The 21,850-nt window shown below is 54.6% G+C and overlaps 1 protein-coding gene across 1 annotated transcript in view; it reads left to right on the forward strand.

The window, feature by feature from the left end:
- The window catches only part of C1H1orf127 (chromosome 1 C1orf127 homolog), an 86,225-nt gene extending 66,918 nt beyond the window's left edge, over positions 1-19,307 (forward strand). The window contains exon 12 of the mRNA XM_031936223.1: positions 19,105-19,307. Coding sequence (XP_031792083.1) covers positions 19,105-19,307 — 203 coding nt within the window. The remainder of the gene's footprint in view (positions 1-19,104) is intronic.
- The last annotated feature ends 2,543 nt before the right edge of the window (positions 19,308-21,850 follow it).

Below are 21,850 nucleotides of genomic sequence, written 5' to 3' on the forward strand. Positions count from 1 at the left end.
AAAAAAAAAAAAAAACCCAAACAACAAAAAGCAAAACAAAAAAAAACAAATAGAATGAGATAGATCATTACAGACTTCTGCGGAAGGATACTCATGATACATTACTAAATTAAACAACAAATTGCAATGATATTTGCTATCCTGTTTTTTAAAAAGTATATACAGATGCATGTTTGCACATGCCGAAAAAATTGTCTGGAACCACACAGAAGAAACTATTATCAGTGGATCTCTAAAAGACACTTCACTTCACATGCTTCTGATCTGTTTGAATTCTTTGCCTTGAGCAGTTACTACTTTAATCTAAAAATAAAACAAAAATACAAAATCATGCATACAAGGTGAGGTGGGGCCAGATTATTTTCTTTATTCTCGAAATAAGGAAACGGAGTCATGGAGGGGAGGTGTTGTCCTAACTTGCCTGGGTGGGTGGCCCAGGGAGCCAGTGCGAGGAACTGGCTAGACAGGAGACCTCTCGTCTGGTTCCCAGTTGCTGTTCCCCCACTGCCTTTCTTGGAAGCACGGTCCTGCCTCCCTGCCTGCCCCAGGGCAAAGATGACCTCTGAGCCCTGTTCAACCACCGACGGCGACAGGTAGCTGTGGCTGGGCCAGCCCCTTGCAGTCTTTCCTCCATGCCCTCTTCTCCCACGTGGTTATCACATAATAGCCCCACTGGTTGTGGAGGGGTGTGTGAATAGCCCTACTGGCTGTGGGGGGTGTGCGCTGGGTGGATGGTGCCGGTTTAGAGGGGCTGAGGATGAGGAAACAGAGGAGCTCTTCCTGACCTATAGCCTGAGGCCCACTGCCTCATCATCCCCTGGGAAGTGTGTCAAGAATGCTGGCAGGGCCGGGCACAGTGGCTCACACCTGTAATCCCAGCACTTTGGGAGGCTGAGGCAGGTGGATCACCTGAGATCAGGAGTTCAAGACCAGCCTGACCAACATGATGAAACACCATCTCTACTAAAAATACAAAATTAGCTGGGTGTGGTGGCCCATGCCTGTAAACCCGGCTATTCGGGAGGCTGAGGCAGGAGAATCGCTTGAACCCGGGAGGAGGAGGTTGCAGTGTAACAAGATCGTGCCATTACACTCCAGCCTGGGCAACAAAGGTAAAACTCTGTATCAAAAAAAAAAAAAAAAAAAATGCTGGCAGGTTGGGTGCGGTGGCTGAGGTGGGCGGATCACTTGAGGTCAGGCGTTCGAGACCAGCCTGGCTGCCTGACAGGGTGAAACCCCGTCTCTACTAAAAATACCAAAATTTGGCCAGGCGCAGTGTCTGTAATCCCAGCACTTTGGGAGGCTGAGATGGGCAGATCACAAGGTCAGGAGATCGAGACCATCCTGGCTAACATGGTGAAACCCCATCTCTACTAAAAAACATACAAAAAACTAGCCAGGTGAGGTGGCGGGCGCCTGTAGTCCCAGCTACTCAGGAGGCTGAGGCAGGAGAATGGCATAAACCCGGGAGGCGGAGCTTGCAGTGAGCTGGGATCCGGCCACTGCACTCCAGCCTGGGTGACAGAGCGAGACTAAGTCTCAAAAAAAAAAAAAAAACAAAATTAGCCGGGCGTGGTGGTGGGCACCTGAAGTCTTAGTTACTTGGGAGGCTGAGGTAGGAGAAGCGCTTAAACCCGGGAGGCAGAGGTTGCAGTGAGCCAAGATCGTGCCACTGCATTCCAGCCTGGGCAACAGAGACTCCATCTCAAAAAAAAGAATGCTGGCTCCTGGGTTCCACCCCTGGCCCAATAATCTGAACCCCTTGCAGAAGCACACCAAGGCCTGGATTTTACGGGATCTAGCTACAAGAACTATGTGAGACGCCCCTCGAAGCTGTAGTTCTCAACCCTGCCTGCTCATTAGAATCACCAGGGGGTACCTTAAAAAATACAGGGGCTCCAGGGCCACCCCGGAGATTCTCATGAGTCTGCAATGTGGCTTGGGCATTGGTAATTTTTCAAAGCCCTCAACTGACTGAATGTGCAGCTGGGCCTGAAAACCCCCAGCCTTCTATTCTAATGACACCAGAATCTCTGGGCTGGAACCCGTGCATCTGTGGTTTTTCAAATTCCACGGGAGATTCTGATGTGCAGCAAACTCAAGAGCCTTTGATCTGGAGCCTCGCTTCTCAAAGTGTGGCTCTTGGACCGTGGCAGCAGCAGCATCGCCTAGGAACTTGTCAGAAATGCAGAATCCCAGGCTCTCGACCCACCCAGACCGACTGCATCAAAGCCTGAACATTAACAAGATTCCTGGGTAAATCGTAGGCACATTGCAGTTGGAGATGCAGTTGGAGAATTGAGCTGAAGTAGGGTAAGTTTAATATTCTAAACTCCCAACCCTAGAATCACCTGGGAGCTAAAAAATCTCAACGCCCAGACAGCACTCACAGCGCTTCACAGCGGGGCATCAGTGGTTCCAAAGGTCCTCAGATGCCTCCAGTATGCAGGGCTGAGAACCCCAGTGTGGAGGTTTAGCTGGGGCAGGGGTGTAGGCTAAGGGCAAGGTTGGATGGAGGTGATCTCGTCACAGTTAAGGGCACTGGGGGTCCAGCCTGGGTTTTGTTTCACTTCCTATGTCCTGTGATCTGGGGCAAGTGATTTAACCCATCTGGGCCACAGCTTCCTCATCTGTAAAATGGGGATAGGGAATAGTACCACCCCTTGCCCCAGGGCTGTTGAGAAGATGAAATGGGTTAAACCACATGAAGGACTTAGTGTAGCAGCTGGCTCTTAATAAGTGCTTCATGCCAGCTACTGTTTTTGTTACTGTTTGGCAGAATCTGCCAGTGGAACACAGAGGGTTAAGAGGCTGGTGTCTGAAGATAAACCCACTGTGCCAAAGCGTGAAGTGTGGGCACACCATCGAACCTCTCTGAGGTTCGCTTTCACATCAACAAGACACAAATAATGATAGTACCCACCTCGCCGGTCTCATCTGTGCCTGCTCTTGCCCACCTGGAAGCCACACATCCCAAACAGACGTGATTCCATAACGTGAACACAAGAGAGAAGAGGAGATTTTTGTTGGCAATTTTGTTGACAGTCTTCTTTCTTTCTTCCTTTCTTTCTTGCTTTCTGCCTTCCTGCCTTTCTGTCTTCTTTCCTTTTTTCTTTCTGTTTCTTTTCTTTCTTTCTTTCCTTTATTCTTCCCCTCCCTCCCTCTGTCTCTTTTTCTTTCCTTCCTTCCTTCCTTCCTTCTTTCCTTCCTTCCTTCCTTCCTTCCTTCCTTCCTTCCTTCCTTCCTTCCTTCCTTCCTTCCTCTCTCTCTCTTTTCTTCTCTCTTTCTTCTCTTTCCTCTCTTTTCTTTTTGAGAGGGGGTCTCACTGTGTCACCCAGGCTGGAGTACAGCGCCACAATCACAGCTTACTGGAACTTCCTCATCTCAGGTTCAAGCGATCCTCCCATCTCAGTCTCCAGGGTAGCTGGGACTACAGGCATGCACCACCACACCAAGCTAATTTTTGTATTTTTGGTAGAGACAGGGTTTTGCCATGTTGTCCAGGGTGGTCTCAAACTGCTGGGCTCAAGCAATTCACCTGCCTTCATCTCCCAAAGTGCTGGGATTACAGGCGTGAGCCACCGCAACTGGCCTTTGTTGATAGTTTCTTGAGGAATCAAGGAAGAAGGTTCATCTCACAACCCCAACAGCAGAAGCTTTACTCAAGCAACCACTGGACATGTGTTTCTTCACTCCAGCTTCCTCTGCCCTGCCGGCTGCCCGTCCTCTCCTTGTCCCTCCTCCCACAGCCTCTGGAAATCCCATCTGGGGAACTGTTCTGCAAAGCTGCACCTTATCCATCTCCCAGAGCAAAACACGAGCTACCCGCCTGGCACTGTTCAGAGTGCTTCATGCGACGTCTCCCACTCAGAATTCACAGCGATCCTAGGAGGTAGATCTATTCCTGTGCCCGTTTTACAGACAAGGAAACTGAGGCAGAGTTTTGGTAACCAGTAAGTATGGAATCATGGTTCTACTCCTGGCTCTGTGCCTGCCCCTTAACCTTTCTGACCTCTGCTGTGCTGTTCCTCAGGCAGTGGGGAGCGGGGAGGGTCTCACTCCATCCTCACAGGGCAGGGGAGAACAGGTTAGACCTTGTTTTGCATGATGCATTCATTTAACAAATGTTTGTTGAGCACCTACTATGTGCCAGGTGCCAGGGACACAAGGTCGTGTCTTTATCTTCACAAGAAATATGTGGTTCCTGTCTTCACAAAAAGATGGATTGAGTTCTTTGAAAAGAGAGAAAAAAGGTATCACCTAAATTAAGAGGGTCCCGGACATAGTTTTCGGAACCTCTGGGACTGCTTGGCCTCTAGTCCAACCTTGCTCACCCCCACCTCACAGTTGACCCAAACTCAAGGGGGATGAGTCCCTCCTCCCTGACCCTGGGCCCATCGGGGTTGGTCTCTGGTGACAGCGGAGCAGGGTGGGGTTGCCTGGCCACAGGACGTTAGCCCACAGGTGGGCTGCAGCCCCAGCCCAAACCCCAGTAGTTCTCCGCCAAGATCTGGGTGCCCCCCGCCCACTTCCTCCCTGGCTCTCCCCTCCCCAAAAGCTGGTAATTGGTAGACAAAGGAGTTTCAGACAGTTGGGGACCTGCGTCCTTTGAGTCCCTGAAAACATGCTATTATTAATTAAAGACTTTGGCTTCGGCGGGGCCCAGGCCTGCCTTTTCCTGGCTGGGCCTCAGACTTCTGTCTCTCCAGTCGTCTCTTCTTGCTAAATTTTTCAGTGTTTTTAACATCAGACTGATGTTACGTATAATTACCAACTTTGCACCCAAATTATATTTGACATGGCTTGTGTGGGAAATTAGACCATTTCAGCGCCTACAAATTCACCTGGGAAGCCAAGGCAGGCATGCGGGCGTGCCGGGGGGAAGTAATTTAAATATTACATGTGCCCTCCTGAAAATGCCAAAACTCTTTAAACTGCCAGGAAGAATTTTATCTTCCCCTTTGCTTGTCCCCCTCCCCAGTCTACTGAGTGCGCCGAGGGTTGGGAAGCAAGGGGCCTTCAGTCAGGGGCCTTCAGGAGAGCCCTTTTCACTGAGACACCTATAGGGACCAGGGTAGGGGCCTCCGGAGATACCGACTGGTGCCCTCGTGCCACCTTTACGGGGAAGGCCCATCTCAGTGATGTCTGTCTGTCCGTCTGTCTGCTCCTCCCTTCTCTGCCTCCTGCTTCTAGACCCACCTCTTCCTGTGCCAGGGAGAGGAGGCTCCACTCTGGGACGTGGTGGAAAGTGGAGGTGGGATGAGAGTGGCCACAGCACCCAGAACCCAAGCCCTGCTGGGATGCCGAGGCTGGGTCTCTGTGGCCAGTCTAAGTGACAGCCCATCACAGAAGTCGCCTTTGGACCAGACAGGCCTGCCTCATAGGGGTTTCAGTTTGTCGTTTCAATTCAACAAGTCCTGAACACTTATTCTGTGCCAGGAATTTTGCTGGGCATTGGGGATCCAGAGAAAAAGAAAATCCACTTCATTCGTTCATTTGTTCATTCAACGAACACCTATTGATCACCTATCGTGTGCCAAGTGCTATGTAAGGGGAATATAGAAATTTAAAAGATTCATTTGTTATTCACTCACCTCATACTAAATAAGCACCTACCATGTGCCGGGCTCTGTGCTGGGTCACAGAGAAGAAGCAGGCAGTCCCAGCCCTCACTGGCTCATAGTGAAGATGGGGAGACAGGCTTCTAGGCAAATAATGAGTTACTGGGTCCATCAAATTGGAAGGCCAGACCCTGTCCCAGTAGCTCCCTTGCTCATAGAAGCTGCCTGGTGGAGGGAGGGAGACTCTGATGGCTGCTAAGCACTGTCACCTGGACCTGTGAGTCTGAGAGACAAGGCAGGGGCTCTGCAGCAGGGAGGCCACCCTTTCCTGGCCCTGAGGTCCGTGGTAGGGCCCCTGGAGGGGAGATATTGGACCCAGCCTGGCACAGTCTAGGAAAGAAACCTTTTACTTCCCTTCCTGGACATCAATCCCTGTCTTAGACTACAAAGAGGAGAGCTGGCCCTCTGTAAGGTTTAGCGCCTTCTGGAAGCCGTGCTAGGCCCACTTTAGAGACAGGGGTACAGGAGCAACGATGGGGGAGGCTGAGGCACCCGTGCTGCTACCCCCTCCCACCTGTGCCTGGGAAGGTCCAGGACCAGAGAGAAGTCAGCCAGAGCCAGGGGTTCTTGGCCCAGGATAAAGGGACTTCAGAAAGACACACGTCCCAGGCCTCAGAGCCTTCTAAGACTGTGGGAGGTTCTGGAACCCCAGCCCTGCGTGGATGCAAGGAGGGATGGTGTTGGGTGGCATCCTTTGGGGACTAACCAAGAAGTTCTAATCCCAGACACCAGCTTCTGCCCCTTAGACTGGTGACTGCGGTTCCCCAGGGCTTTCTGGTCTTCTTTCCTCTATCTCTGGGGCTCTTTTTCTTCCCCCATGTACTGGAGTAGTCAGCCCCATTAGCCCAGCAATCAAGATCGTGCATGGCCCTTGTAGCCAATTGTGTTTTCTGAAGATGCCGCAGCAGCCTCTTTCATCCGCAGGTTCTTCTTACAGTGTGCTCTCAGTGGTCCTCCTTTCCAGTGGAGGGTTCTGTGTCCTCTCCCCTTGAATCTGGGCAGAACTTTGTGAAAGCCTCAACCAATGGAACATGACTGCAGGGACACTACGTGATTTCCGAGGCTAGATCACCAACATTTCATGCACTTCTGTCTTGTTCTCCTAGGACTTGCCTTCGGAACCCAGCCACCATGCTATGAGGAAGCCCAAGCTAACCCACGTGGAGAGGCCACGTGGACAGGTTGTGCATGGACTTCTAGCCAATAGCCTGGCTGAGATCGCAGCCAACCGTCAGCTGTGTGAGTGAATGTGCCTTCGGCTGATTCCATTCCCTGGTTATCAAGTCACCCCCAGCCTTTGTCTTCCCAGATAAGACCCTAGAACAAGGCAGCAAAGATAAGCTGTTCCCACCGTACCCTGTTCAAATTTGTGTCCCAGACAACCCATGTTTTAGGCCACGAAGTTTTGGGAGTGGTGTGTTATGCAGCCATAGATTCTGGAACAATCTCCCCAGAACCTCACCATTTCCCCACACACCTTTCCCTCCATAGATGTATTTGGAGTTCCCAGCATGCTATGGTGTTTCGCACATTCTCCGCCTTTGGCCATACTGTTCCCCTGCCTGGAGTACCCTTCCTTCATTCTTCCGGCAAATGTTTGATTCATCCCTTAAGACTTAGCTTAAACAGGCTGGGAGCCAGGAAGGCCTCACCTCCTCCTCTAGGAAGCCTCCCCTGACCTCCTGTGACCAGGGCAAGTGCTCCTCTGCTTCCCTGGCCATGGGCTCACCTTACTGATTTCTATTTGTTGGCTTTGCTCACCAGGCTGTGGCAGGCCACAGGTCCTGTTTCTCCCACGCATCTTCATCTCCTGTCCTGGCCAACCTGGAAGTGCTCAGACAGGGCTTGTTTGACCGACTGCAGGGCGCAGAGGATGGACATTAACCCTGGGAACCAGGGATCCATCCCTTGAGTTTGGATCCTACCTCCCTGCCCACATTCCCTGAGCTCTCATTGTAGGGAATCACTGTTGGCTAGGCCCGATGTGGACTGTGAGTGACCTGGGCCTCCAGACCTCAGTTTTGCCACCTGTGAAAGAAGAATGTTGGATGAGGAGGAGACTGAGGGGCTCCTTCAACTCATTTCTCAGCGATTCCCCAAGGGTTTAGGCAACTTCCTCGCGATCCAGCCTCCCAGCCTGACCAGACAGGGAAGGGGGAAGGAAGGGGTTTCGGAAGGAAGTCCCATCTAGCCACCCTGGCTTCATTGGAAACTTGGTGACACTCAGCAAACTCCAGCCCTGGGGACTGAGCTGGGGCGTGATGAAGGGGTCCTACTGGGAGCAGAAATGCCCCGAGGGCAGGACCAGGCCCGTGGAGTCACCAGAATGCATGTCCTCCTCTCCCACCTGCTCACTGCATGACTCAGGCAAGCCATGCCCCTTCACCAAGCCTCAGTTTCCTCATCGGAGGAATGGAGAGAGCAGTAAAGCAGCCACTGCAGAGGACTGTCGGGAGGACTTGCAGACCAAGACAGTGGTGCAAAGGGCTCCGCACGGCGACTCCACGGGCTCCAGCTCCATGAATGTAGCCATTAGCACCGCAGAGGCACCATGAATGAGAACCTGCCCCGTGCCAGTGGCCAAGCCTCATATACTCTTTTTTTCTTTTTTGAGATGGGGTCTTGCTCTGTCATCTTGACTGGAGCACAGTGGTGTGACTTCGGCTCACTGCAACCTCCTCCTCCTGGGTTCAAGTGATTCTCCTGCCTCAGCCTCCCACGTAGCCCGGATTACAGGCATGCGCCACCACACTTGGCTAATTTTTGTATTTTTGGTAGAGATGGGGTTTTGCCATGTTGGCCAGGCTGGTCTTGACCTCCTGACCTCAGGTGATCCACCCACCTCAGCCTCCCAAAGTGCTGTGATTATAGGTGTGAGCCACCGTGCCTGGCCGTTCATACATTCTTGTAAGGTCAGTTCCCACCAGAGATCCTGAGGAGTGAATATCTTTATTGCCGTCTTACAGGGGAGAGAATGAGGCTCAGAGAAGCTATGTGACTTGTCCAAAGCCACACAGCCATGAAGAAGCAGTACCAAAAATTAGAACTCAAGACTGTCTGAGATCTTGCAGCCTCCTCTTCCTGGGACTTCCATGCGGGGCAGGCCCGGAATGATGGCACTGATACCACTCCAGGAAGAGTCCATCTCAGCACTGCCAGTGATTTGATGGCAGAAGACTGGGTGCAGCCTCTTTGGACTCTGCTCCCCAGCTCAGGTCAGAGCAGACTCCCGGACCCCAGGGATGAGCTCTAGAAGCACAGGAACATCCCAGACAGGACACTGGGCTGGGTCCTGAGCCTGCCCTGTGGGTGGGCTGGAAATTCCTCTCAGTCTCAGCTCTAGTGGGCCGGGGACGGGCCAAGAGGAGTGGCTGAGTGACGTTTCCTCTGCAATGATGTCCCCAAACAATCAGTGGTCACTACAGTCCCACTTGGGGCCCTGTACCCCCAGACGCAGGCACAGAGCACAGCCCTGGTCCTGGCAACCTGGACCCTACGAGAGTGCACGTGGTTACATGGGCAGCCCCAGCCCTGCCCCCCACACAGTCATGTTTGCAGGCTCACGTTTGCATGCCCACCACGTGTGACGATGCACAGATGGCTCCCCGGGAAGGACAACACGCGGCCCCTGCACACGTGTCCAGGCTCAGCCCTGATTCCTGATACCGCCTGGGCATTGCTCCCTGGATACGCAGAGGGCCCCCGCCCCCCGTGTTCCTCTGCTCTGAGTGTGTGCGCACACAGGTGTGCGTGTGTGCCTGATTGTGTGTGTGCGAGTGTGAGAATGTGTGTGTGCATGTGAGTGTGTGTGTAAAGAAGATTGGGCAGGGGCTTAGAAGCAGCCCTGGACTTTACTCCACAAAGCAGAGGGTCCTGGAGCTGCAGCCAGTCTGACAGCCACAGGTCCTGCCTGTGCTCTGAGCCTCATTCAGCCCTGGGGACAAGCCCAGTGGAGAGTAGCTCTTATTCTTCCCTTTAGGAATAGTGAAACAGGCCCCGAGAGGTTAAACAGCTCACCCAGTCACAAAGCTAGATGAGCGACAAGCAGCTTGGTGGCTCGAAGCCCAAGGCCTTAACTACCAGGTTATGCTGTGGTGGTGGGGTGAACCCTTGTCACCTGCGCTAGCCCTCCCTCCTTGCCTGCCCCCTGCTTGGCGTCCCTTGCCACCTTAACCATTGGTGCCCTTTAAAACAGACTGTGAACTTTCAGTATTTGCTATTCTGCCCCCTCCTCGCCTCTCCCCACCCTCACACAAAATGTCAGCGCTACACAGGTGGGCGTTTGCCCTGTTCCCTCTGTCCCCAGTGTCCTATGGCACAGTGGGGACTCACAAATGTGTGCAGAAGGGAGGGACTCCATGGATGATTGAACAGGGTCATGCAGCCTCAGCACACAGGGCTTCCTGTGTCCCGGTCCCGAGGAGGGGCTGCTGTAACGGGCAGGAGGCTGGGTCCCTTGGGGGCTGCAGGTACCACCCCCACTCCTTCCCGCCCAGCTCTCAGTCTCCCTCTCTTGGTGCGATGCTGGTGTCTGAGCTGCTGCTGGCGGGGCTGGCTGGGGACTCCCGAGCTGGCCCAGGTGTTCTGGAAGCAACCGCTGCGGCCCTTCCCCCCACACCCCTCACTGTTCTGCTCTCCCAGGATGGCCTCCAGGCTGGGAGGGGGCTGTGATCTCTTGGTGCACACTGGCCCCAAGCAGGGCCCAGAGAAGCCGCTGACACCTGCTCCTTGGCCATGTCTCACCCTTTCTGGTTTCCATCTTGCCCCAGGGCCCCCACCTCACCCCACCCTGCCCCTGCCAGGCCCTCTGGTGCCCCCACCCGTCACTAGGTGGCGCCAAGTGCCCTGAGACGGCAGGAAGTCATCCCAGAAGGGCTCAGGGCTGGGGGTGGAGGGGCCAGTCCTTATATTCGTGCTCCGACTGGGCCTCCTGTCCCCATGTCCCCTTTCTTGAATGGCATGGCAGCCCCTAAGAAAGCTGTGCTAAAGGGTGGTCATACATCCCTCACATGTCCTCACAAGTCTCACAGGCCAACGAGATGAATACCATCTTGTCCCCATTTCACAGATGAGGAAACTGAGGCGCTGGGAAGTGAAAGCCGTGTGTCCAAAGTGACACTGCTACTAAGAAGCAGAGTCGGCCTCAAAACTGGGTCTGCCTGGTTCCCTTCGTCAGTTCTGCTTCCTGAAAGCCCTCCCGGAAGGATCAGTGGCCCCTGAGTGAACAATGGCCCTGAAACTGACTTGAGGCTCTGTGGGAAGCCTCAGAGGGGGCAGGTGATTGGAGTGTGATGGGCAGGGAGGATGGACAAGGCCCAGCGGTCCCTGGATTCCCTGGCAGCCGCCCGATGGGTTAGGAGATGAAGGAAGGAGAGAGGGCAGAGGGTCAGGCAGTGGAGGGGAACCCCCCAGAGAGTACTAGAGGGCAGATGGGAGAAGCTTGGCGAGCAGGCACAGGTTGGCGGAGAGGTCGTGCCAGATGTTCTAGGCAGTGCTTGGCCGAGACACTGCTGAGGTGGGCAGGCCCTGTCTTGGAGTGTGCAGGCTTCCATGGGTCAGGCCCACCTGCCCACTATGACAGCCAAGTGGCAATGTGGTCCCCCATCCATCCTTCTTTTTCTTTGTCTTTTTTTTTTTGAGATGGAGTTTCACTCTATCACTGGAGTGCAGTGGCGCAATTTCGGTTTACCGCAACCTCCGATTCCAGAGTTCAAGCAATTCTCCTGCCTCAGCCTCCCGAGTAGCTGGGATTGCAGGTGCCTGCCACCATGCCCAGCTTGTTTTTGTATTTTTAGTAGAGACAGGGTTTCACCATGTTGGCCAGGCTGGTCTCGAACTCCTGACCTCAAGTTATCTACCTGCCTCAGTCTCCCAAATGCTGGGATTACAGGCGTGAGCCACCGCGCCCGGCCCTATCCATCCTTCCCTGGAGCAAACAGACTGTGCCTGTGCCAGGTGCTGGGGATACCACAGTGAACAGGACCATGAGGCCCGTGTTTTCTCAGGGGTTACTCTTTCATTTGGGGAAAATGGGCACTAGACATTCTGCTGCTGAAATTCCTGATATTCCTAGTAAAAGAAAACCAGAGAGATCAGAGAGAACAAAAAGTGATGGAGGGTCTGTTTGGATTGAGTGATCCAGGAGGACTTCTTGGAGGAGATGGTATTAACTGTCAAAGGCCAGAAAAAAGTGATGGAGGATCTGTTTAGATTAGGTGATCCGGAAGGACTTCTCGGAGGAGGTAGTATTTGCTATAAAGGGCCGGAAATGATCTTCTAGGCAGAGGGGCCAGCAGGAGCCCTGGCCCTAAGGCAGGCATGAGCTTAGTGGGCTCAAAGAATAGGAAGGTCAGTGGGTCTCCCGCTGAGTGAGCAAGCGCAGAGGATGGGGGAGGAGGCAAGCCCAAGGCAGGGCCAGACCGAGGAGAATCCTGCAGGGCCACAATTGTCTCCTAGGTAGGAGGGAACGGGGCATAGAGGTGTCAGCAAGGGAGAAACAAGGTCTGCATTTTGGAAGATTACATTTGTTGATGTTGGAGAATAGTTGACAGCGAGCAAGGGTGGTGCAGAGAGACCACCTCAGGGGCCCAAGGGCCCTGCCTGGAGACTGTCAAGCACCTGGGTAGCTCAGAACAGTAGAAAATGCACGGAACAGGGACTCCGGTACTCTGCCCGGATTTGAGTACTGGACACACAGCTCACCGACCACACGTCCTGAAGTCTACAACTGCCCCTCTCTGAGCCTCGCTGTCTTTTCCTGCAAAACAAGGGCAAGGAGAACTGCACAGCCTCTTTCCCTGGCACGTGGTGAGAGTGGAGGTTGGGGCATGACATGGGGCCAGAGTTTTATAAACCCTAAGGCGCCAAAGGCAGAGCTGGCAGGTAGGAGGACCCTGAACCTGGGTCTACTTTTGGGGACTGATACGGGGGTGACGTTGTTTCTCCTAGGTTGAAATCATCCGTACAGATCAGCCTCCATCACTGCTCTGGCCTCCCCTGCCCGCTGGGTCTGGGGACCCAGCTTGACTGATCCCTGGAGGCTGCCCACACCCCTCCGCCACCCTCTGTCCCTCCACTTTTTTTTTTTTTCTGCATCTTCTTTTTAAAATAAAAACGCCGGCCGCTCGCGGCTCGCTGATGTTTATGCCTCAGTAATACATTATGTATTATTTTGTTTTAAGCACAGCTTTTGCATCCTGACAGTAACAATAAAATGTGACTATGGGATTGCTAATACAGACAGACTAATGTTTCCATCGCCCGCCTCTTTTTTTTTTGCGTCCTAAGCACTTTTGAAAAGGCTCCTTTTATATTCCTAATAAAATTATAGCAAAATACATCGATTTACTGGAAAAGAGTTTAGGGTCGGGGTTGGGATTTTTCCTCCTCCTCCCCCATGTGTGGGCTTCTTTTTTTCCCCCCCAAAGACTGATGAATATTCTGAATCAAACCTTCTGAGTGCTGTTTGACCCCCGACCCTGGCTGCATCTGCATCTTCCTGCGGCTGGAGGGCCAGGCTCACCTGGCTCCAGCCTGCTGCGGGCGAGTGTGGACATGCTGAGCACTTGGGCTGGGTGCTGGGAAGTGGGGGTGTGCTCCTGCGTATGTTGGGGTAGCCATGTGTCAGTGAGGGTGTTCGTGTTTATGCCGGGGTGTCGTGTGAATGTTGGCTGTGCCTGTGTGTACGTCAGCGTGTCCATGTGTATGTTGGGGCATCTGTGTGCATGTCAGGGTCTGCCTGTGTGAAGTTGTTGAGGTGTGTGGTTCTGTATGTGTGTGCTAGCGTGTGTGCTCGGCAATACCTACCAGTGTGACTGTTTCTGTGGGAGAATGGGAGACTGGTGGGTGTCGGGGTGTGAGCCTGGGGGCTAAGGTGCTGGTGGGTGCCCTAGAAGCAGGGTGTGGTGAGGACTGGGCAGTGGGCGCTCATGGATTTATGCATGCAGAGCTATGAGTCTATCTAGAGTGTCCTGGGGCCACTGACGGTCAGGGTCAGGTTTGTGTCACAGTGTGGAGTGGGCTGGGTGTCGTCTGCCTAAGTCAGGGACCAGCAGCGACGTCCAGTTCTTTCCCGTTGGGGAATGTAGGTTACCTGTTTCCAAAAAGCCTGCATTATCAGGGAATTACTTTCCATCTGAAAAGTGGGGTCTCCTCTTAGTTGGCCTCTAATTCATTTCCATGCTCTGTCTATGAGTGTGTCATTCTGTCTGTCTACGTGGGGCTCTGTGGGATCCTGGTGTATGTGAACTGCGCACAGCAGCGTGGTTCCTGGGGCACAGAGGCCACCGCAGGCTGTGGCTATGCCGGGCTTGGGGGCTGCCCCTGCCAGCACACAGATATCGATTCTCTGGAGGGGAGGGAGGGAAACCCTGAAGCTGTTGGCAGCCTCCTGGGCAAGGGTGGCACAGGGACGGCAGGTGGGGGAAGGGTTCCAGGTAATACTACGAAGGAGAAGCTTTGGATGGAGAGGACCAGGCCCCTTCCTCCCACCCCAGTGGGCTCAGGGGGAGGGAGGAAGGATGCCCTCCTCATCTTCACCAACATCATTGCCAGCATCGGGGCAGGAGGTCCCGGCGGGCTGAGCAGGAAGCAGTGGCCCAAGCTTTCTGCCCTGGGCACCCACTCGGTGCCAGGACCCAGAATCTGGGGGCAAAGGCTTTCTTTGTATCTCCTTCTGCCTTGGTTTCCTGGGGCCAGACGCCTCTAGCTTTCACCCTGCCCCCAGAATCCAGTCTGGGATGTAAAGACACGCCCCGGCTCTCCCCACACCCACAGTGTGCCCCTCGAGGGAGTCTGAACCCCAGATCCTCAGGGAGCCCGGGGCCAGAGGGGCTGCTTCTGGGGCGTAGAGCTCAGGGGAGGGCCTGGCCGAGAACCCTGGTTCCCCTGCACCCCAGCCTCCACGGAGCTGAGTGCCTGTGGCCACGCCTGCTACTACAGCTCAGCCCCGCTTCCTCTCGCCATCCTCCCGCCCGCCCTCTCCGGGAGTGTATGTGGATCTGCACGATTCAGAAACAGGGGGAAAAAAAAAAAAGAATTGGGTTTTGTATACTAAGCACTTTTGAGGGCAATCTTGGGCCCCCTAATCCAGAGGTTTATAACCTCCCCAGCTAATGCTCCCTGACACCGTGTTTTGATATCATTACTACATTATACTCACAATTTTTGAGTGAAAAAATACAGTACTTAGAAAGTCGAAATTCATAAATAAATTCATGTCAAACCGCACTTAATATTGATTTTGTTAGTGTTCAGATTCAATAATAAGGTACTGCGTGCATGAATATTTAAATATAATCATCATTTCTGCATCTCCTAATGGCCTCTGCTCCTCTACACTCAATTTAAACACAATTTAAAAACTATAATGTATTGAAAAATACTAGGATTTAGCAATAAATCATCATCGGGAGATTCCAGGCCTCTTATAGGGTGGCTCGATATGGGTTTCTCCGGGGACCGTACAATTAGATTCATGTTTTTAAACTTCTCAATTATCCATATACCATAATTTTATGTGAAAGTTTGTTTCGCGGCCCCCCGCCCCCGCCGCCCCCACCCCTTGTGGGCCCCCCCACCGGCCTCCCTCTGTAGGAAGCGGTAGAATATTGCTTAAGTGTTCTCTTAGCCAGAGTGGAGTGGGGTCAAAGGTGGCCGTCCTCAAACTGAATTAGAGACCAGGCCTGCCAGAGGCAGCCGGCGCTGAGTCACTTAATCACATTATTTGGGAAAAATATAGGGGGGAAAGAGATAAAATGACTTAAAATGAACTTGCCAAGGAGGAAGTGGAGTTTTTTAGATTTATTTAAAAAGCAATCCTTGGCCTGATGAAATAGACGCAGGGCTGCGGCAGGATGTGGTACGAGCCGGGCAGAGTAGCAGAGGGGCGGGGGCTGTCCTCTGGGAGCAGAGGGGCTTCCAGCTTGGCCCCTGGGTCCCAGATCTTCGTGAGGAGTCCCTGGGGGTGCAGAAGGCCCCCGTGGGTGAAGATAAAGAGGGTGCCCTTGGGACCTGGGGGTGCTGCTGTAGTCTTCTCATCTGGGAGCCTGAAGCAGGCTGGATGGTGTGGGCTACAGGGAGGACAGGGTGTGGCAGAGCCCCTGGGGTATATGGGGCTGGGCATGGTGCCCCGATGGCGGCAGGCACAGCTGGCTCTGATGGATGGTGGTAGAAGTGGCACAGCAGCAGGCACAGATGACGGGGTGGATGGGGACCCAGGGCCTGGAGGGATGGCGCCACGTACCCGGTGTGTGGAATCCAGCGCCTACATGTAGCTCCCGGGAACCCCATAGCCACTGTGTGATGTAGGACACGGTCATGCCCATTTTACAGATGAGAAAGCCAAAGCTCAAAGTGGGGATGCCATTTGTTCAAGGTCACACAGCTATGAGGGGGCAGTGTTGGGATTTGAACCCAGCTCATTCTAGAAGCAGTGTTCTCTTTGCCTGGCCCCATGCCTCGCTTGGAAGGTGCGGTTGGAGGTGGGGACAATGTCGCCTCTGAGCCCTGGCTTCTGGCCTGCTCCAGAGGGCAGTTCAGCTGTTCACATTGTAGGGGATGGGCCCAACATCTGCCCATACAGGGAAGGGTCAGGGACTCAGTGGGTTTGGCTTCTGGAAAACCGTTTGGCCTCCAGACACTGGGGACGGGGGCTGCGGCGGAGGGGGTGGGGTCACTTACATGGATCCAGAGCTGTTCCTCTGACCCTGTTGCCAAGGAAAACCTGAGTGTTGGACCGACTGTGAGGATGCCCCTGGGGCCACCCTGGAACAAATGGGGCAGGCAGCTGGCGGGAGCTGACTCCTGGCCTTCTGGGCAAGGCTTTCCACATTGGGCAAAAATGCCAGGACAGGACAGGGGCTCTACCTGGGGAGGGGAGGGCCACCAGAGGGCCTGGCTCCCCAGCTGTTTCATGAGCAAGGACAGCAGCAGGGGCCCAGCCATTCCAGGGATGTGGTCAGGTGTAAAATGAGCAGAAGACAGCACCCGGCTTAGCACACTGTCACAGGGAGGAAATAACACCATGTGTGCCTGCCTAGCACAGTGCCTGGCACACAAGGCTCCAGATCTCCAGTGAAGGGTGTTTTGTGTTTTTTCCCTTCTGGACTGCACTGCCTTGGTTCCTTTGGGTGGGTTTGGGGCTGTGGAGCTTTGGTACTTTGGAACCTGGACTCTGACTGGGGGAAAGTGAGGCCCCCATCCCATCAGCTGGCTTTGCAACAGGGACACCCATGGCACTGTGTCAGCAGGCAGCAGGTTGCCTATCCCCAGACACAAGAGGGAGGCAGTTGAGGGGGCATGAAGGGCCCGAGTGCCAGGCTTCATGGCTCAGCCTCCCCAGCAGCCCACAGCTTCCTGTGTCCTGCTAAGGCCATTACTCATTCATTCACTCATTCAGCAAATGCCTACTCCACACCAGACCCTGTTCTAGGCACAGAGATACACCAGTGAACAAAACACGATTTTTGGCCAGGGGCGGTGGCTCATGTCTATAATCCCAGCCCTTTGGGAGGCTGAGGTGGGAGGATCACTTGAGGCCAGGAGTTTGAGACCAGCCTGGCCAACATGGCAAAACCCTGTCTCTACTAAAAACACAAAAATTAGCCAGGTGTGGTGGCTCACCTTTGTAATCCCAGCTATTTGGGAGGCTGAGTCAGGAGGATTGCTTGAACCTAGGAGGTGGAGGTTGCGGTGAACCGAGATCACGCTACTGCACTCCAGCCTGGGTGACAGAGAGAGATCCCGTCTCAGAAAAACAAACAAACAAACAAACAAAAACTAAAGAAAACAAAAATCCACTACTTTCAACAGAGGACAGAACCTCTGTCTCTTGCTGTGAACCCCCGGCCTCAGTTTCCTCATCTGTGACGAGGGGATTCCATGACCCATTTCGTCTCCTTCTGCCTAAATTGTTTCGATCTCGGAGGGGAAGGGGAACAGTGAGCATCATTCTTTTTCCTGGGAATGGGCTTGACAAGACACTCATGGATATAATTCTTTTCTTCTGTCTGTCACTCTTCAAGGCTGTGATTCCCAGATGGTGAGGGCAGGAACGGAGATGAAACAGAGTAAGATTTGGGAAGGTGGGAGCCACTGGGAGCCCTTGAGCCACAGGGGAGGCCCATCCGGGCTTCTCTGTTCCCAAAGTCCTGGGGAACGCGTGCTCTTTAAGGGGGAGGGATAAGTGGGAGGGGGCCCCGCTGAGACCTCCAGCTAATTCCCACGCCCCAGCTCCCCATCCCTCCCGGCCCAGTTGTGGGCCTGGTTAGAAGTGGGATGGGAAGGAATGCATTTCCTTTGCCTTCATGGAAGCTACTGGCTGCCAGAAGGCACAGCCCAAAGCCTCAGACCTGCAGGACCCCCATCTTCTGGACAGAAAGGGAGTTGCCAGGAAGAGAGAGGGCAGACAGCAGTCCTGGGTCCCAGGGTGGCAGCCATGCCCCACAGACAGGATGTAGTAGGGAGAACTGGAGCCTGCAAGGAGTCTCTTCACCTCCCACCCCTGCAATCCATTTCCCCTAAGATCATCTCCCAGACGTCCCCGTCAGGAACCTCTCTGAACTTGTAGATCCCGGGACCCCTCTCCAGTTCCCCTCCAGCCCACACACTTGTGCCTACCTTCCCTTTTCCTGCAGACCTCAGTTTGCTCATCTGTCCAGTGGAGCTGCTCTAGCAACATTCCTCCCACAGGGCTGTTGGGAGAACCTGAGGGAAGGGAAGACAGGCCTGGGGAGCCGGAACTGGGGGAGAGCTCCTATTTGGGAATCCTAGAGAGCCCCCGAAGGAGTCAGGTTCTGAGGCTGCTGACAGACCACTGGGGACACCCGCTATGCCCCGGTCCTCAGGCATGGAAGGGAGGGCCGGTGCCTCCCGAGGCCCTGTCACTCTGGATCCAGGGCCTGTTTTTTTCTGGAAAACAAGCGACATTCATCACGAGTGACAGCCAGGCCCTAATGCAATCTCGGCTGGAGCCATGAATTGCAAATGCGCCACAGGGAGGAGGCTGCTCCATTAGGGCCCCCAGGGAAGTCGCACGCCTGGGCCCCGGGGGTGCTGGTCAGCGGTGGGGACACCTCACAGACCCGGCAGGGTCCAGGGCTCCCACACGTCAGCCTGGGCCAGGCCCCGCCGCCTCGAGGTCCTTGGGTGCTCCCAGTGGGGTGGGGACCAGGCTGCAGCGTGGGCAGAAGCGGGAGGCGGTTCCTGGTGACTCAGAACTTGCTTTTGTCCCTCTGTGAGATTCACAGGGAAAAAGAAAACACCGGGCAATTAACTGGAGCAAGTCGGGTGAGTGGGGCGGGGCGGGCAAGCCTAGAGGCCCCCCACTCTGACACCTCACCCGCCTGGCAATTGGGAGGGCCCCACCCCGGGGCCAGAAGCGCTCATGTGACCAGGGTGCCACGGCCCCTGAGGGGCGGGGCCTGCGCTCTGCCCCTCACCCCAAATGGGCCCTGCCCCTCACCCTCATCTGGCCTCCTTCCAGCCACCCACACACGTGTGCCCTCCCCCTACCGACTCATCCTCCCATGCCCAGGGGCTCTGCTCCTTTCCAGGACCAGTGCCACTTCCACACTGGTGTGCCCGGAACTTCCGGCTCTGCACACACGTCTGTGCCGCTGCCCCCAGCTCCCCAGCGTGTGCCTGGGCCTCACGTGTGTGCCCAACCTGCTGCCAGCCCAGCACTGAGTCAGGGCGTGCCTGCCCGCCTCTGGCACCCGGAGCAGACGAGTAGACGGGTGGGTTTGTTTTTCCCTGTGTGTTTTGGGTTCAGGAAAAAAAAAAAAAATCCACAAACGAGCTCTCCCTGAGGCGCTTTTCCCTTCATTTTTCTGCCCAGGTGTCTCTAAAGGGAACTTCATTGTCTGTTTCAAATTCATTTGCACTTAACTCATCCAGAAGTTTTGCAAGAGCTGTTTGAAGTCCAAGGAGCCTCTGAGCACCTCTCCACCTCTCCCCACCCTTGTAATGAGCCCTTTAACCCTTGGAGACCCAGAGCTGCCACTGGGCCTGAGTCAAAGGCTCTGCTGTCCCCTCCCCTCCTGGGCGTGGGAGCGAGCTTAGGACTGGGTAGGAGGTGGGAGTGGCATGAGTGCGGGGGTGAGGCTCTGTCCAGCTTGCCCCCTCCTCTGGATCACACACCTACCTGGGCATCTCTCAATGCCCCCCTGCACAGTGGCCTCAGGCTCCACTGTGCAGGGCCCAGCTGTTGGGGCTTTGAGCCTCCCCCACTAATTAATGGGTGCCTGCAAGGGCTAACCCAATCAGCCCCCAAATTAATCTCAATTATAGCGATTTGGTAACTGCAGGGCTAGCCAGCCCGATTGAGCCAGGATTTCATCACCTGAGAATGGGGAGCCGGAACCCAGACATCTCAGCCTCCATGTTATTGGCAGGGAGCGGAATTGGGGTGGGGGAGCTGGGTGGGGCTCCGGGGCCCCAGGCAGCCCAGCCTTTATCACCACCATCAAATTATTTCACGCCAGCTAATACTCACATTGACAACCCGGCCTGCTATCCCCCGCCACACACACCCCCGTCCCAGCTACTAGGGAAGGTGGAGGAGGCTCTGGGTGGATCTTGGGCTGCCTCTCCAGGTCCCCTCAGCTCACAGCCTGGAGAGGAGGCTGCTGAGCCCAGTGGAGCCCAGAGAGGTTAGGCTCTGGAACTCCAAGTTGTGCAAAGGTCCAGGCTCTAGACCCTGAGATCCAGCTGGGCTGCCTCCCTGAGGACGGCGAGGCCGGGAGGCAGACGTGGGCAGATGACTCTGGTGCACTGGTAATTCCCTGTGATTTCCAAAGCCCTTTCCCATCCAGTAGCACTGGTTTGCTCCCTGCAACATCCCCACAGGGCAGGGCAAGGCTATTAACTCCATTTTACAGAGGGGGAAGTAGAGGCCCAGGGAAGAGACTCGGCTTGCTCAACGTGTCAGTACAGGAGCCAGGGCTCCACCAGGTCTCAGGACTCCTAGTGCAGTGCTCTTCCCATGAGAACACATCAGCTGGGAGACTGTCTTCCTGCCCCCAACTTCAGCACCCTCCACATCCCCATCACACACCCAGCGCCTCCTCTTCGTCCTCCTCCCTGAGCTCTAATTGCCCCAACGTGTTGCCATTTGCTCATTCATTCAGTCAGTCAGACTTCTCCAAGGCTCAGTTTCCTCATCCGTAAAATGGGGTGAAAATCATTACATCTGCTCCCCCACCCACCCCCACAGGACCCTTCCTTCCTTCCTTCCTTCCTTCCTTCCTTCCTCTCTGTCTCTCTCTTTCTTTTTGAGACAGTCTTGCTCTTGTCACCCAGGCTGGAGTTCAGTGATGTGATCTCAGTTCACTGCAACCTCTGCCTCCAGGATTCAGGGGATTCTCATGCCTCAGCCTCCTGAGTAGCTGGGATTACAGGCATGTGGCACCGCGTATGGCTAATTTTTGTATTTTTAGTAGAGACGGGGTTTCACCATGTTGGCCAGTCTCATCTCAAACTCCTGACCTCAAGTGATCCTCCCGCCTCGGCCTCCCAAAGTGCTGGGATTACAGGTATGAGCCACGGCGCCCGGCCCCCTACAGGGTACTTTCTATGTCCTGAAGCCTTCTTTGAGTGTGAGGTTTCAATTGCTGTTTTTACGAAAAGTCATGGTGGCAGCAGAAGGTACCGGAGACCTGGCAGCTCCTGGTCTGTTCCCCAGCCATGGGGCATGTTCATGTGGACAGGACAGCGGGAGGGCCACCTCCCTGGGGCCGGACAATGGCTCTCCATGGTGAAATCCAGGCAGCCGAGGAAGTCTTTGGGGCCCTTACTCATCACCCTGGCCCACCCCACACTGCCAGTCGAGACCCCTGTATCATAACATTCCAGCTCCTGGAGGACTGTGACATCCTTGGTCACCTCCCCCTGAACACATGAATGAATGAATCGGGTCCTACATCCTGCGGAAGAGACAGAAGAGACACTTAACATAGCTCAAGCTACTTCCACACACCCTCCTGCTACTTCCTTCCACCCTGGCCTCTGGGGGGCTCTTCTGTCTCCAGGGCCCTGTCTGTCGCACCCTTGGCGGCAGCCCTGGGGTAACTCCCACCACCCTGCCCTCTCAGCCCTGGGCCTGGATGACCAGCTGGGAAGGGGTCCAGAGGTCGGGGTGGGATTCTCTTGGGAGTGCTTTGCCAGGCCCCCAGCATCGCCCGTGAGCCCGGGCACCACTCACAAGGGCTGTCACCCTGCAAGGGAGCCAG

This window comes from Piliocolobus tephrosceles, chromosome 1 (assembly GCF_002776525.5).
Source record: "Piliocolobus tephrosceles isolate RC106 chromosome 1, ASM277652v3, whole genome shotgun sequence".
In the NCBI taxonomy this organism is placed as follows: Eukaryota; Metazoa; Chordata; class Mammalia; order Primates; family Cercopithecidae; genus Piliocolobus; species Piliocolobus tephrosceles.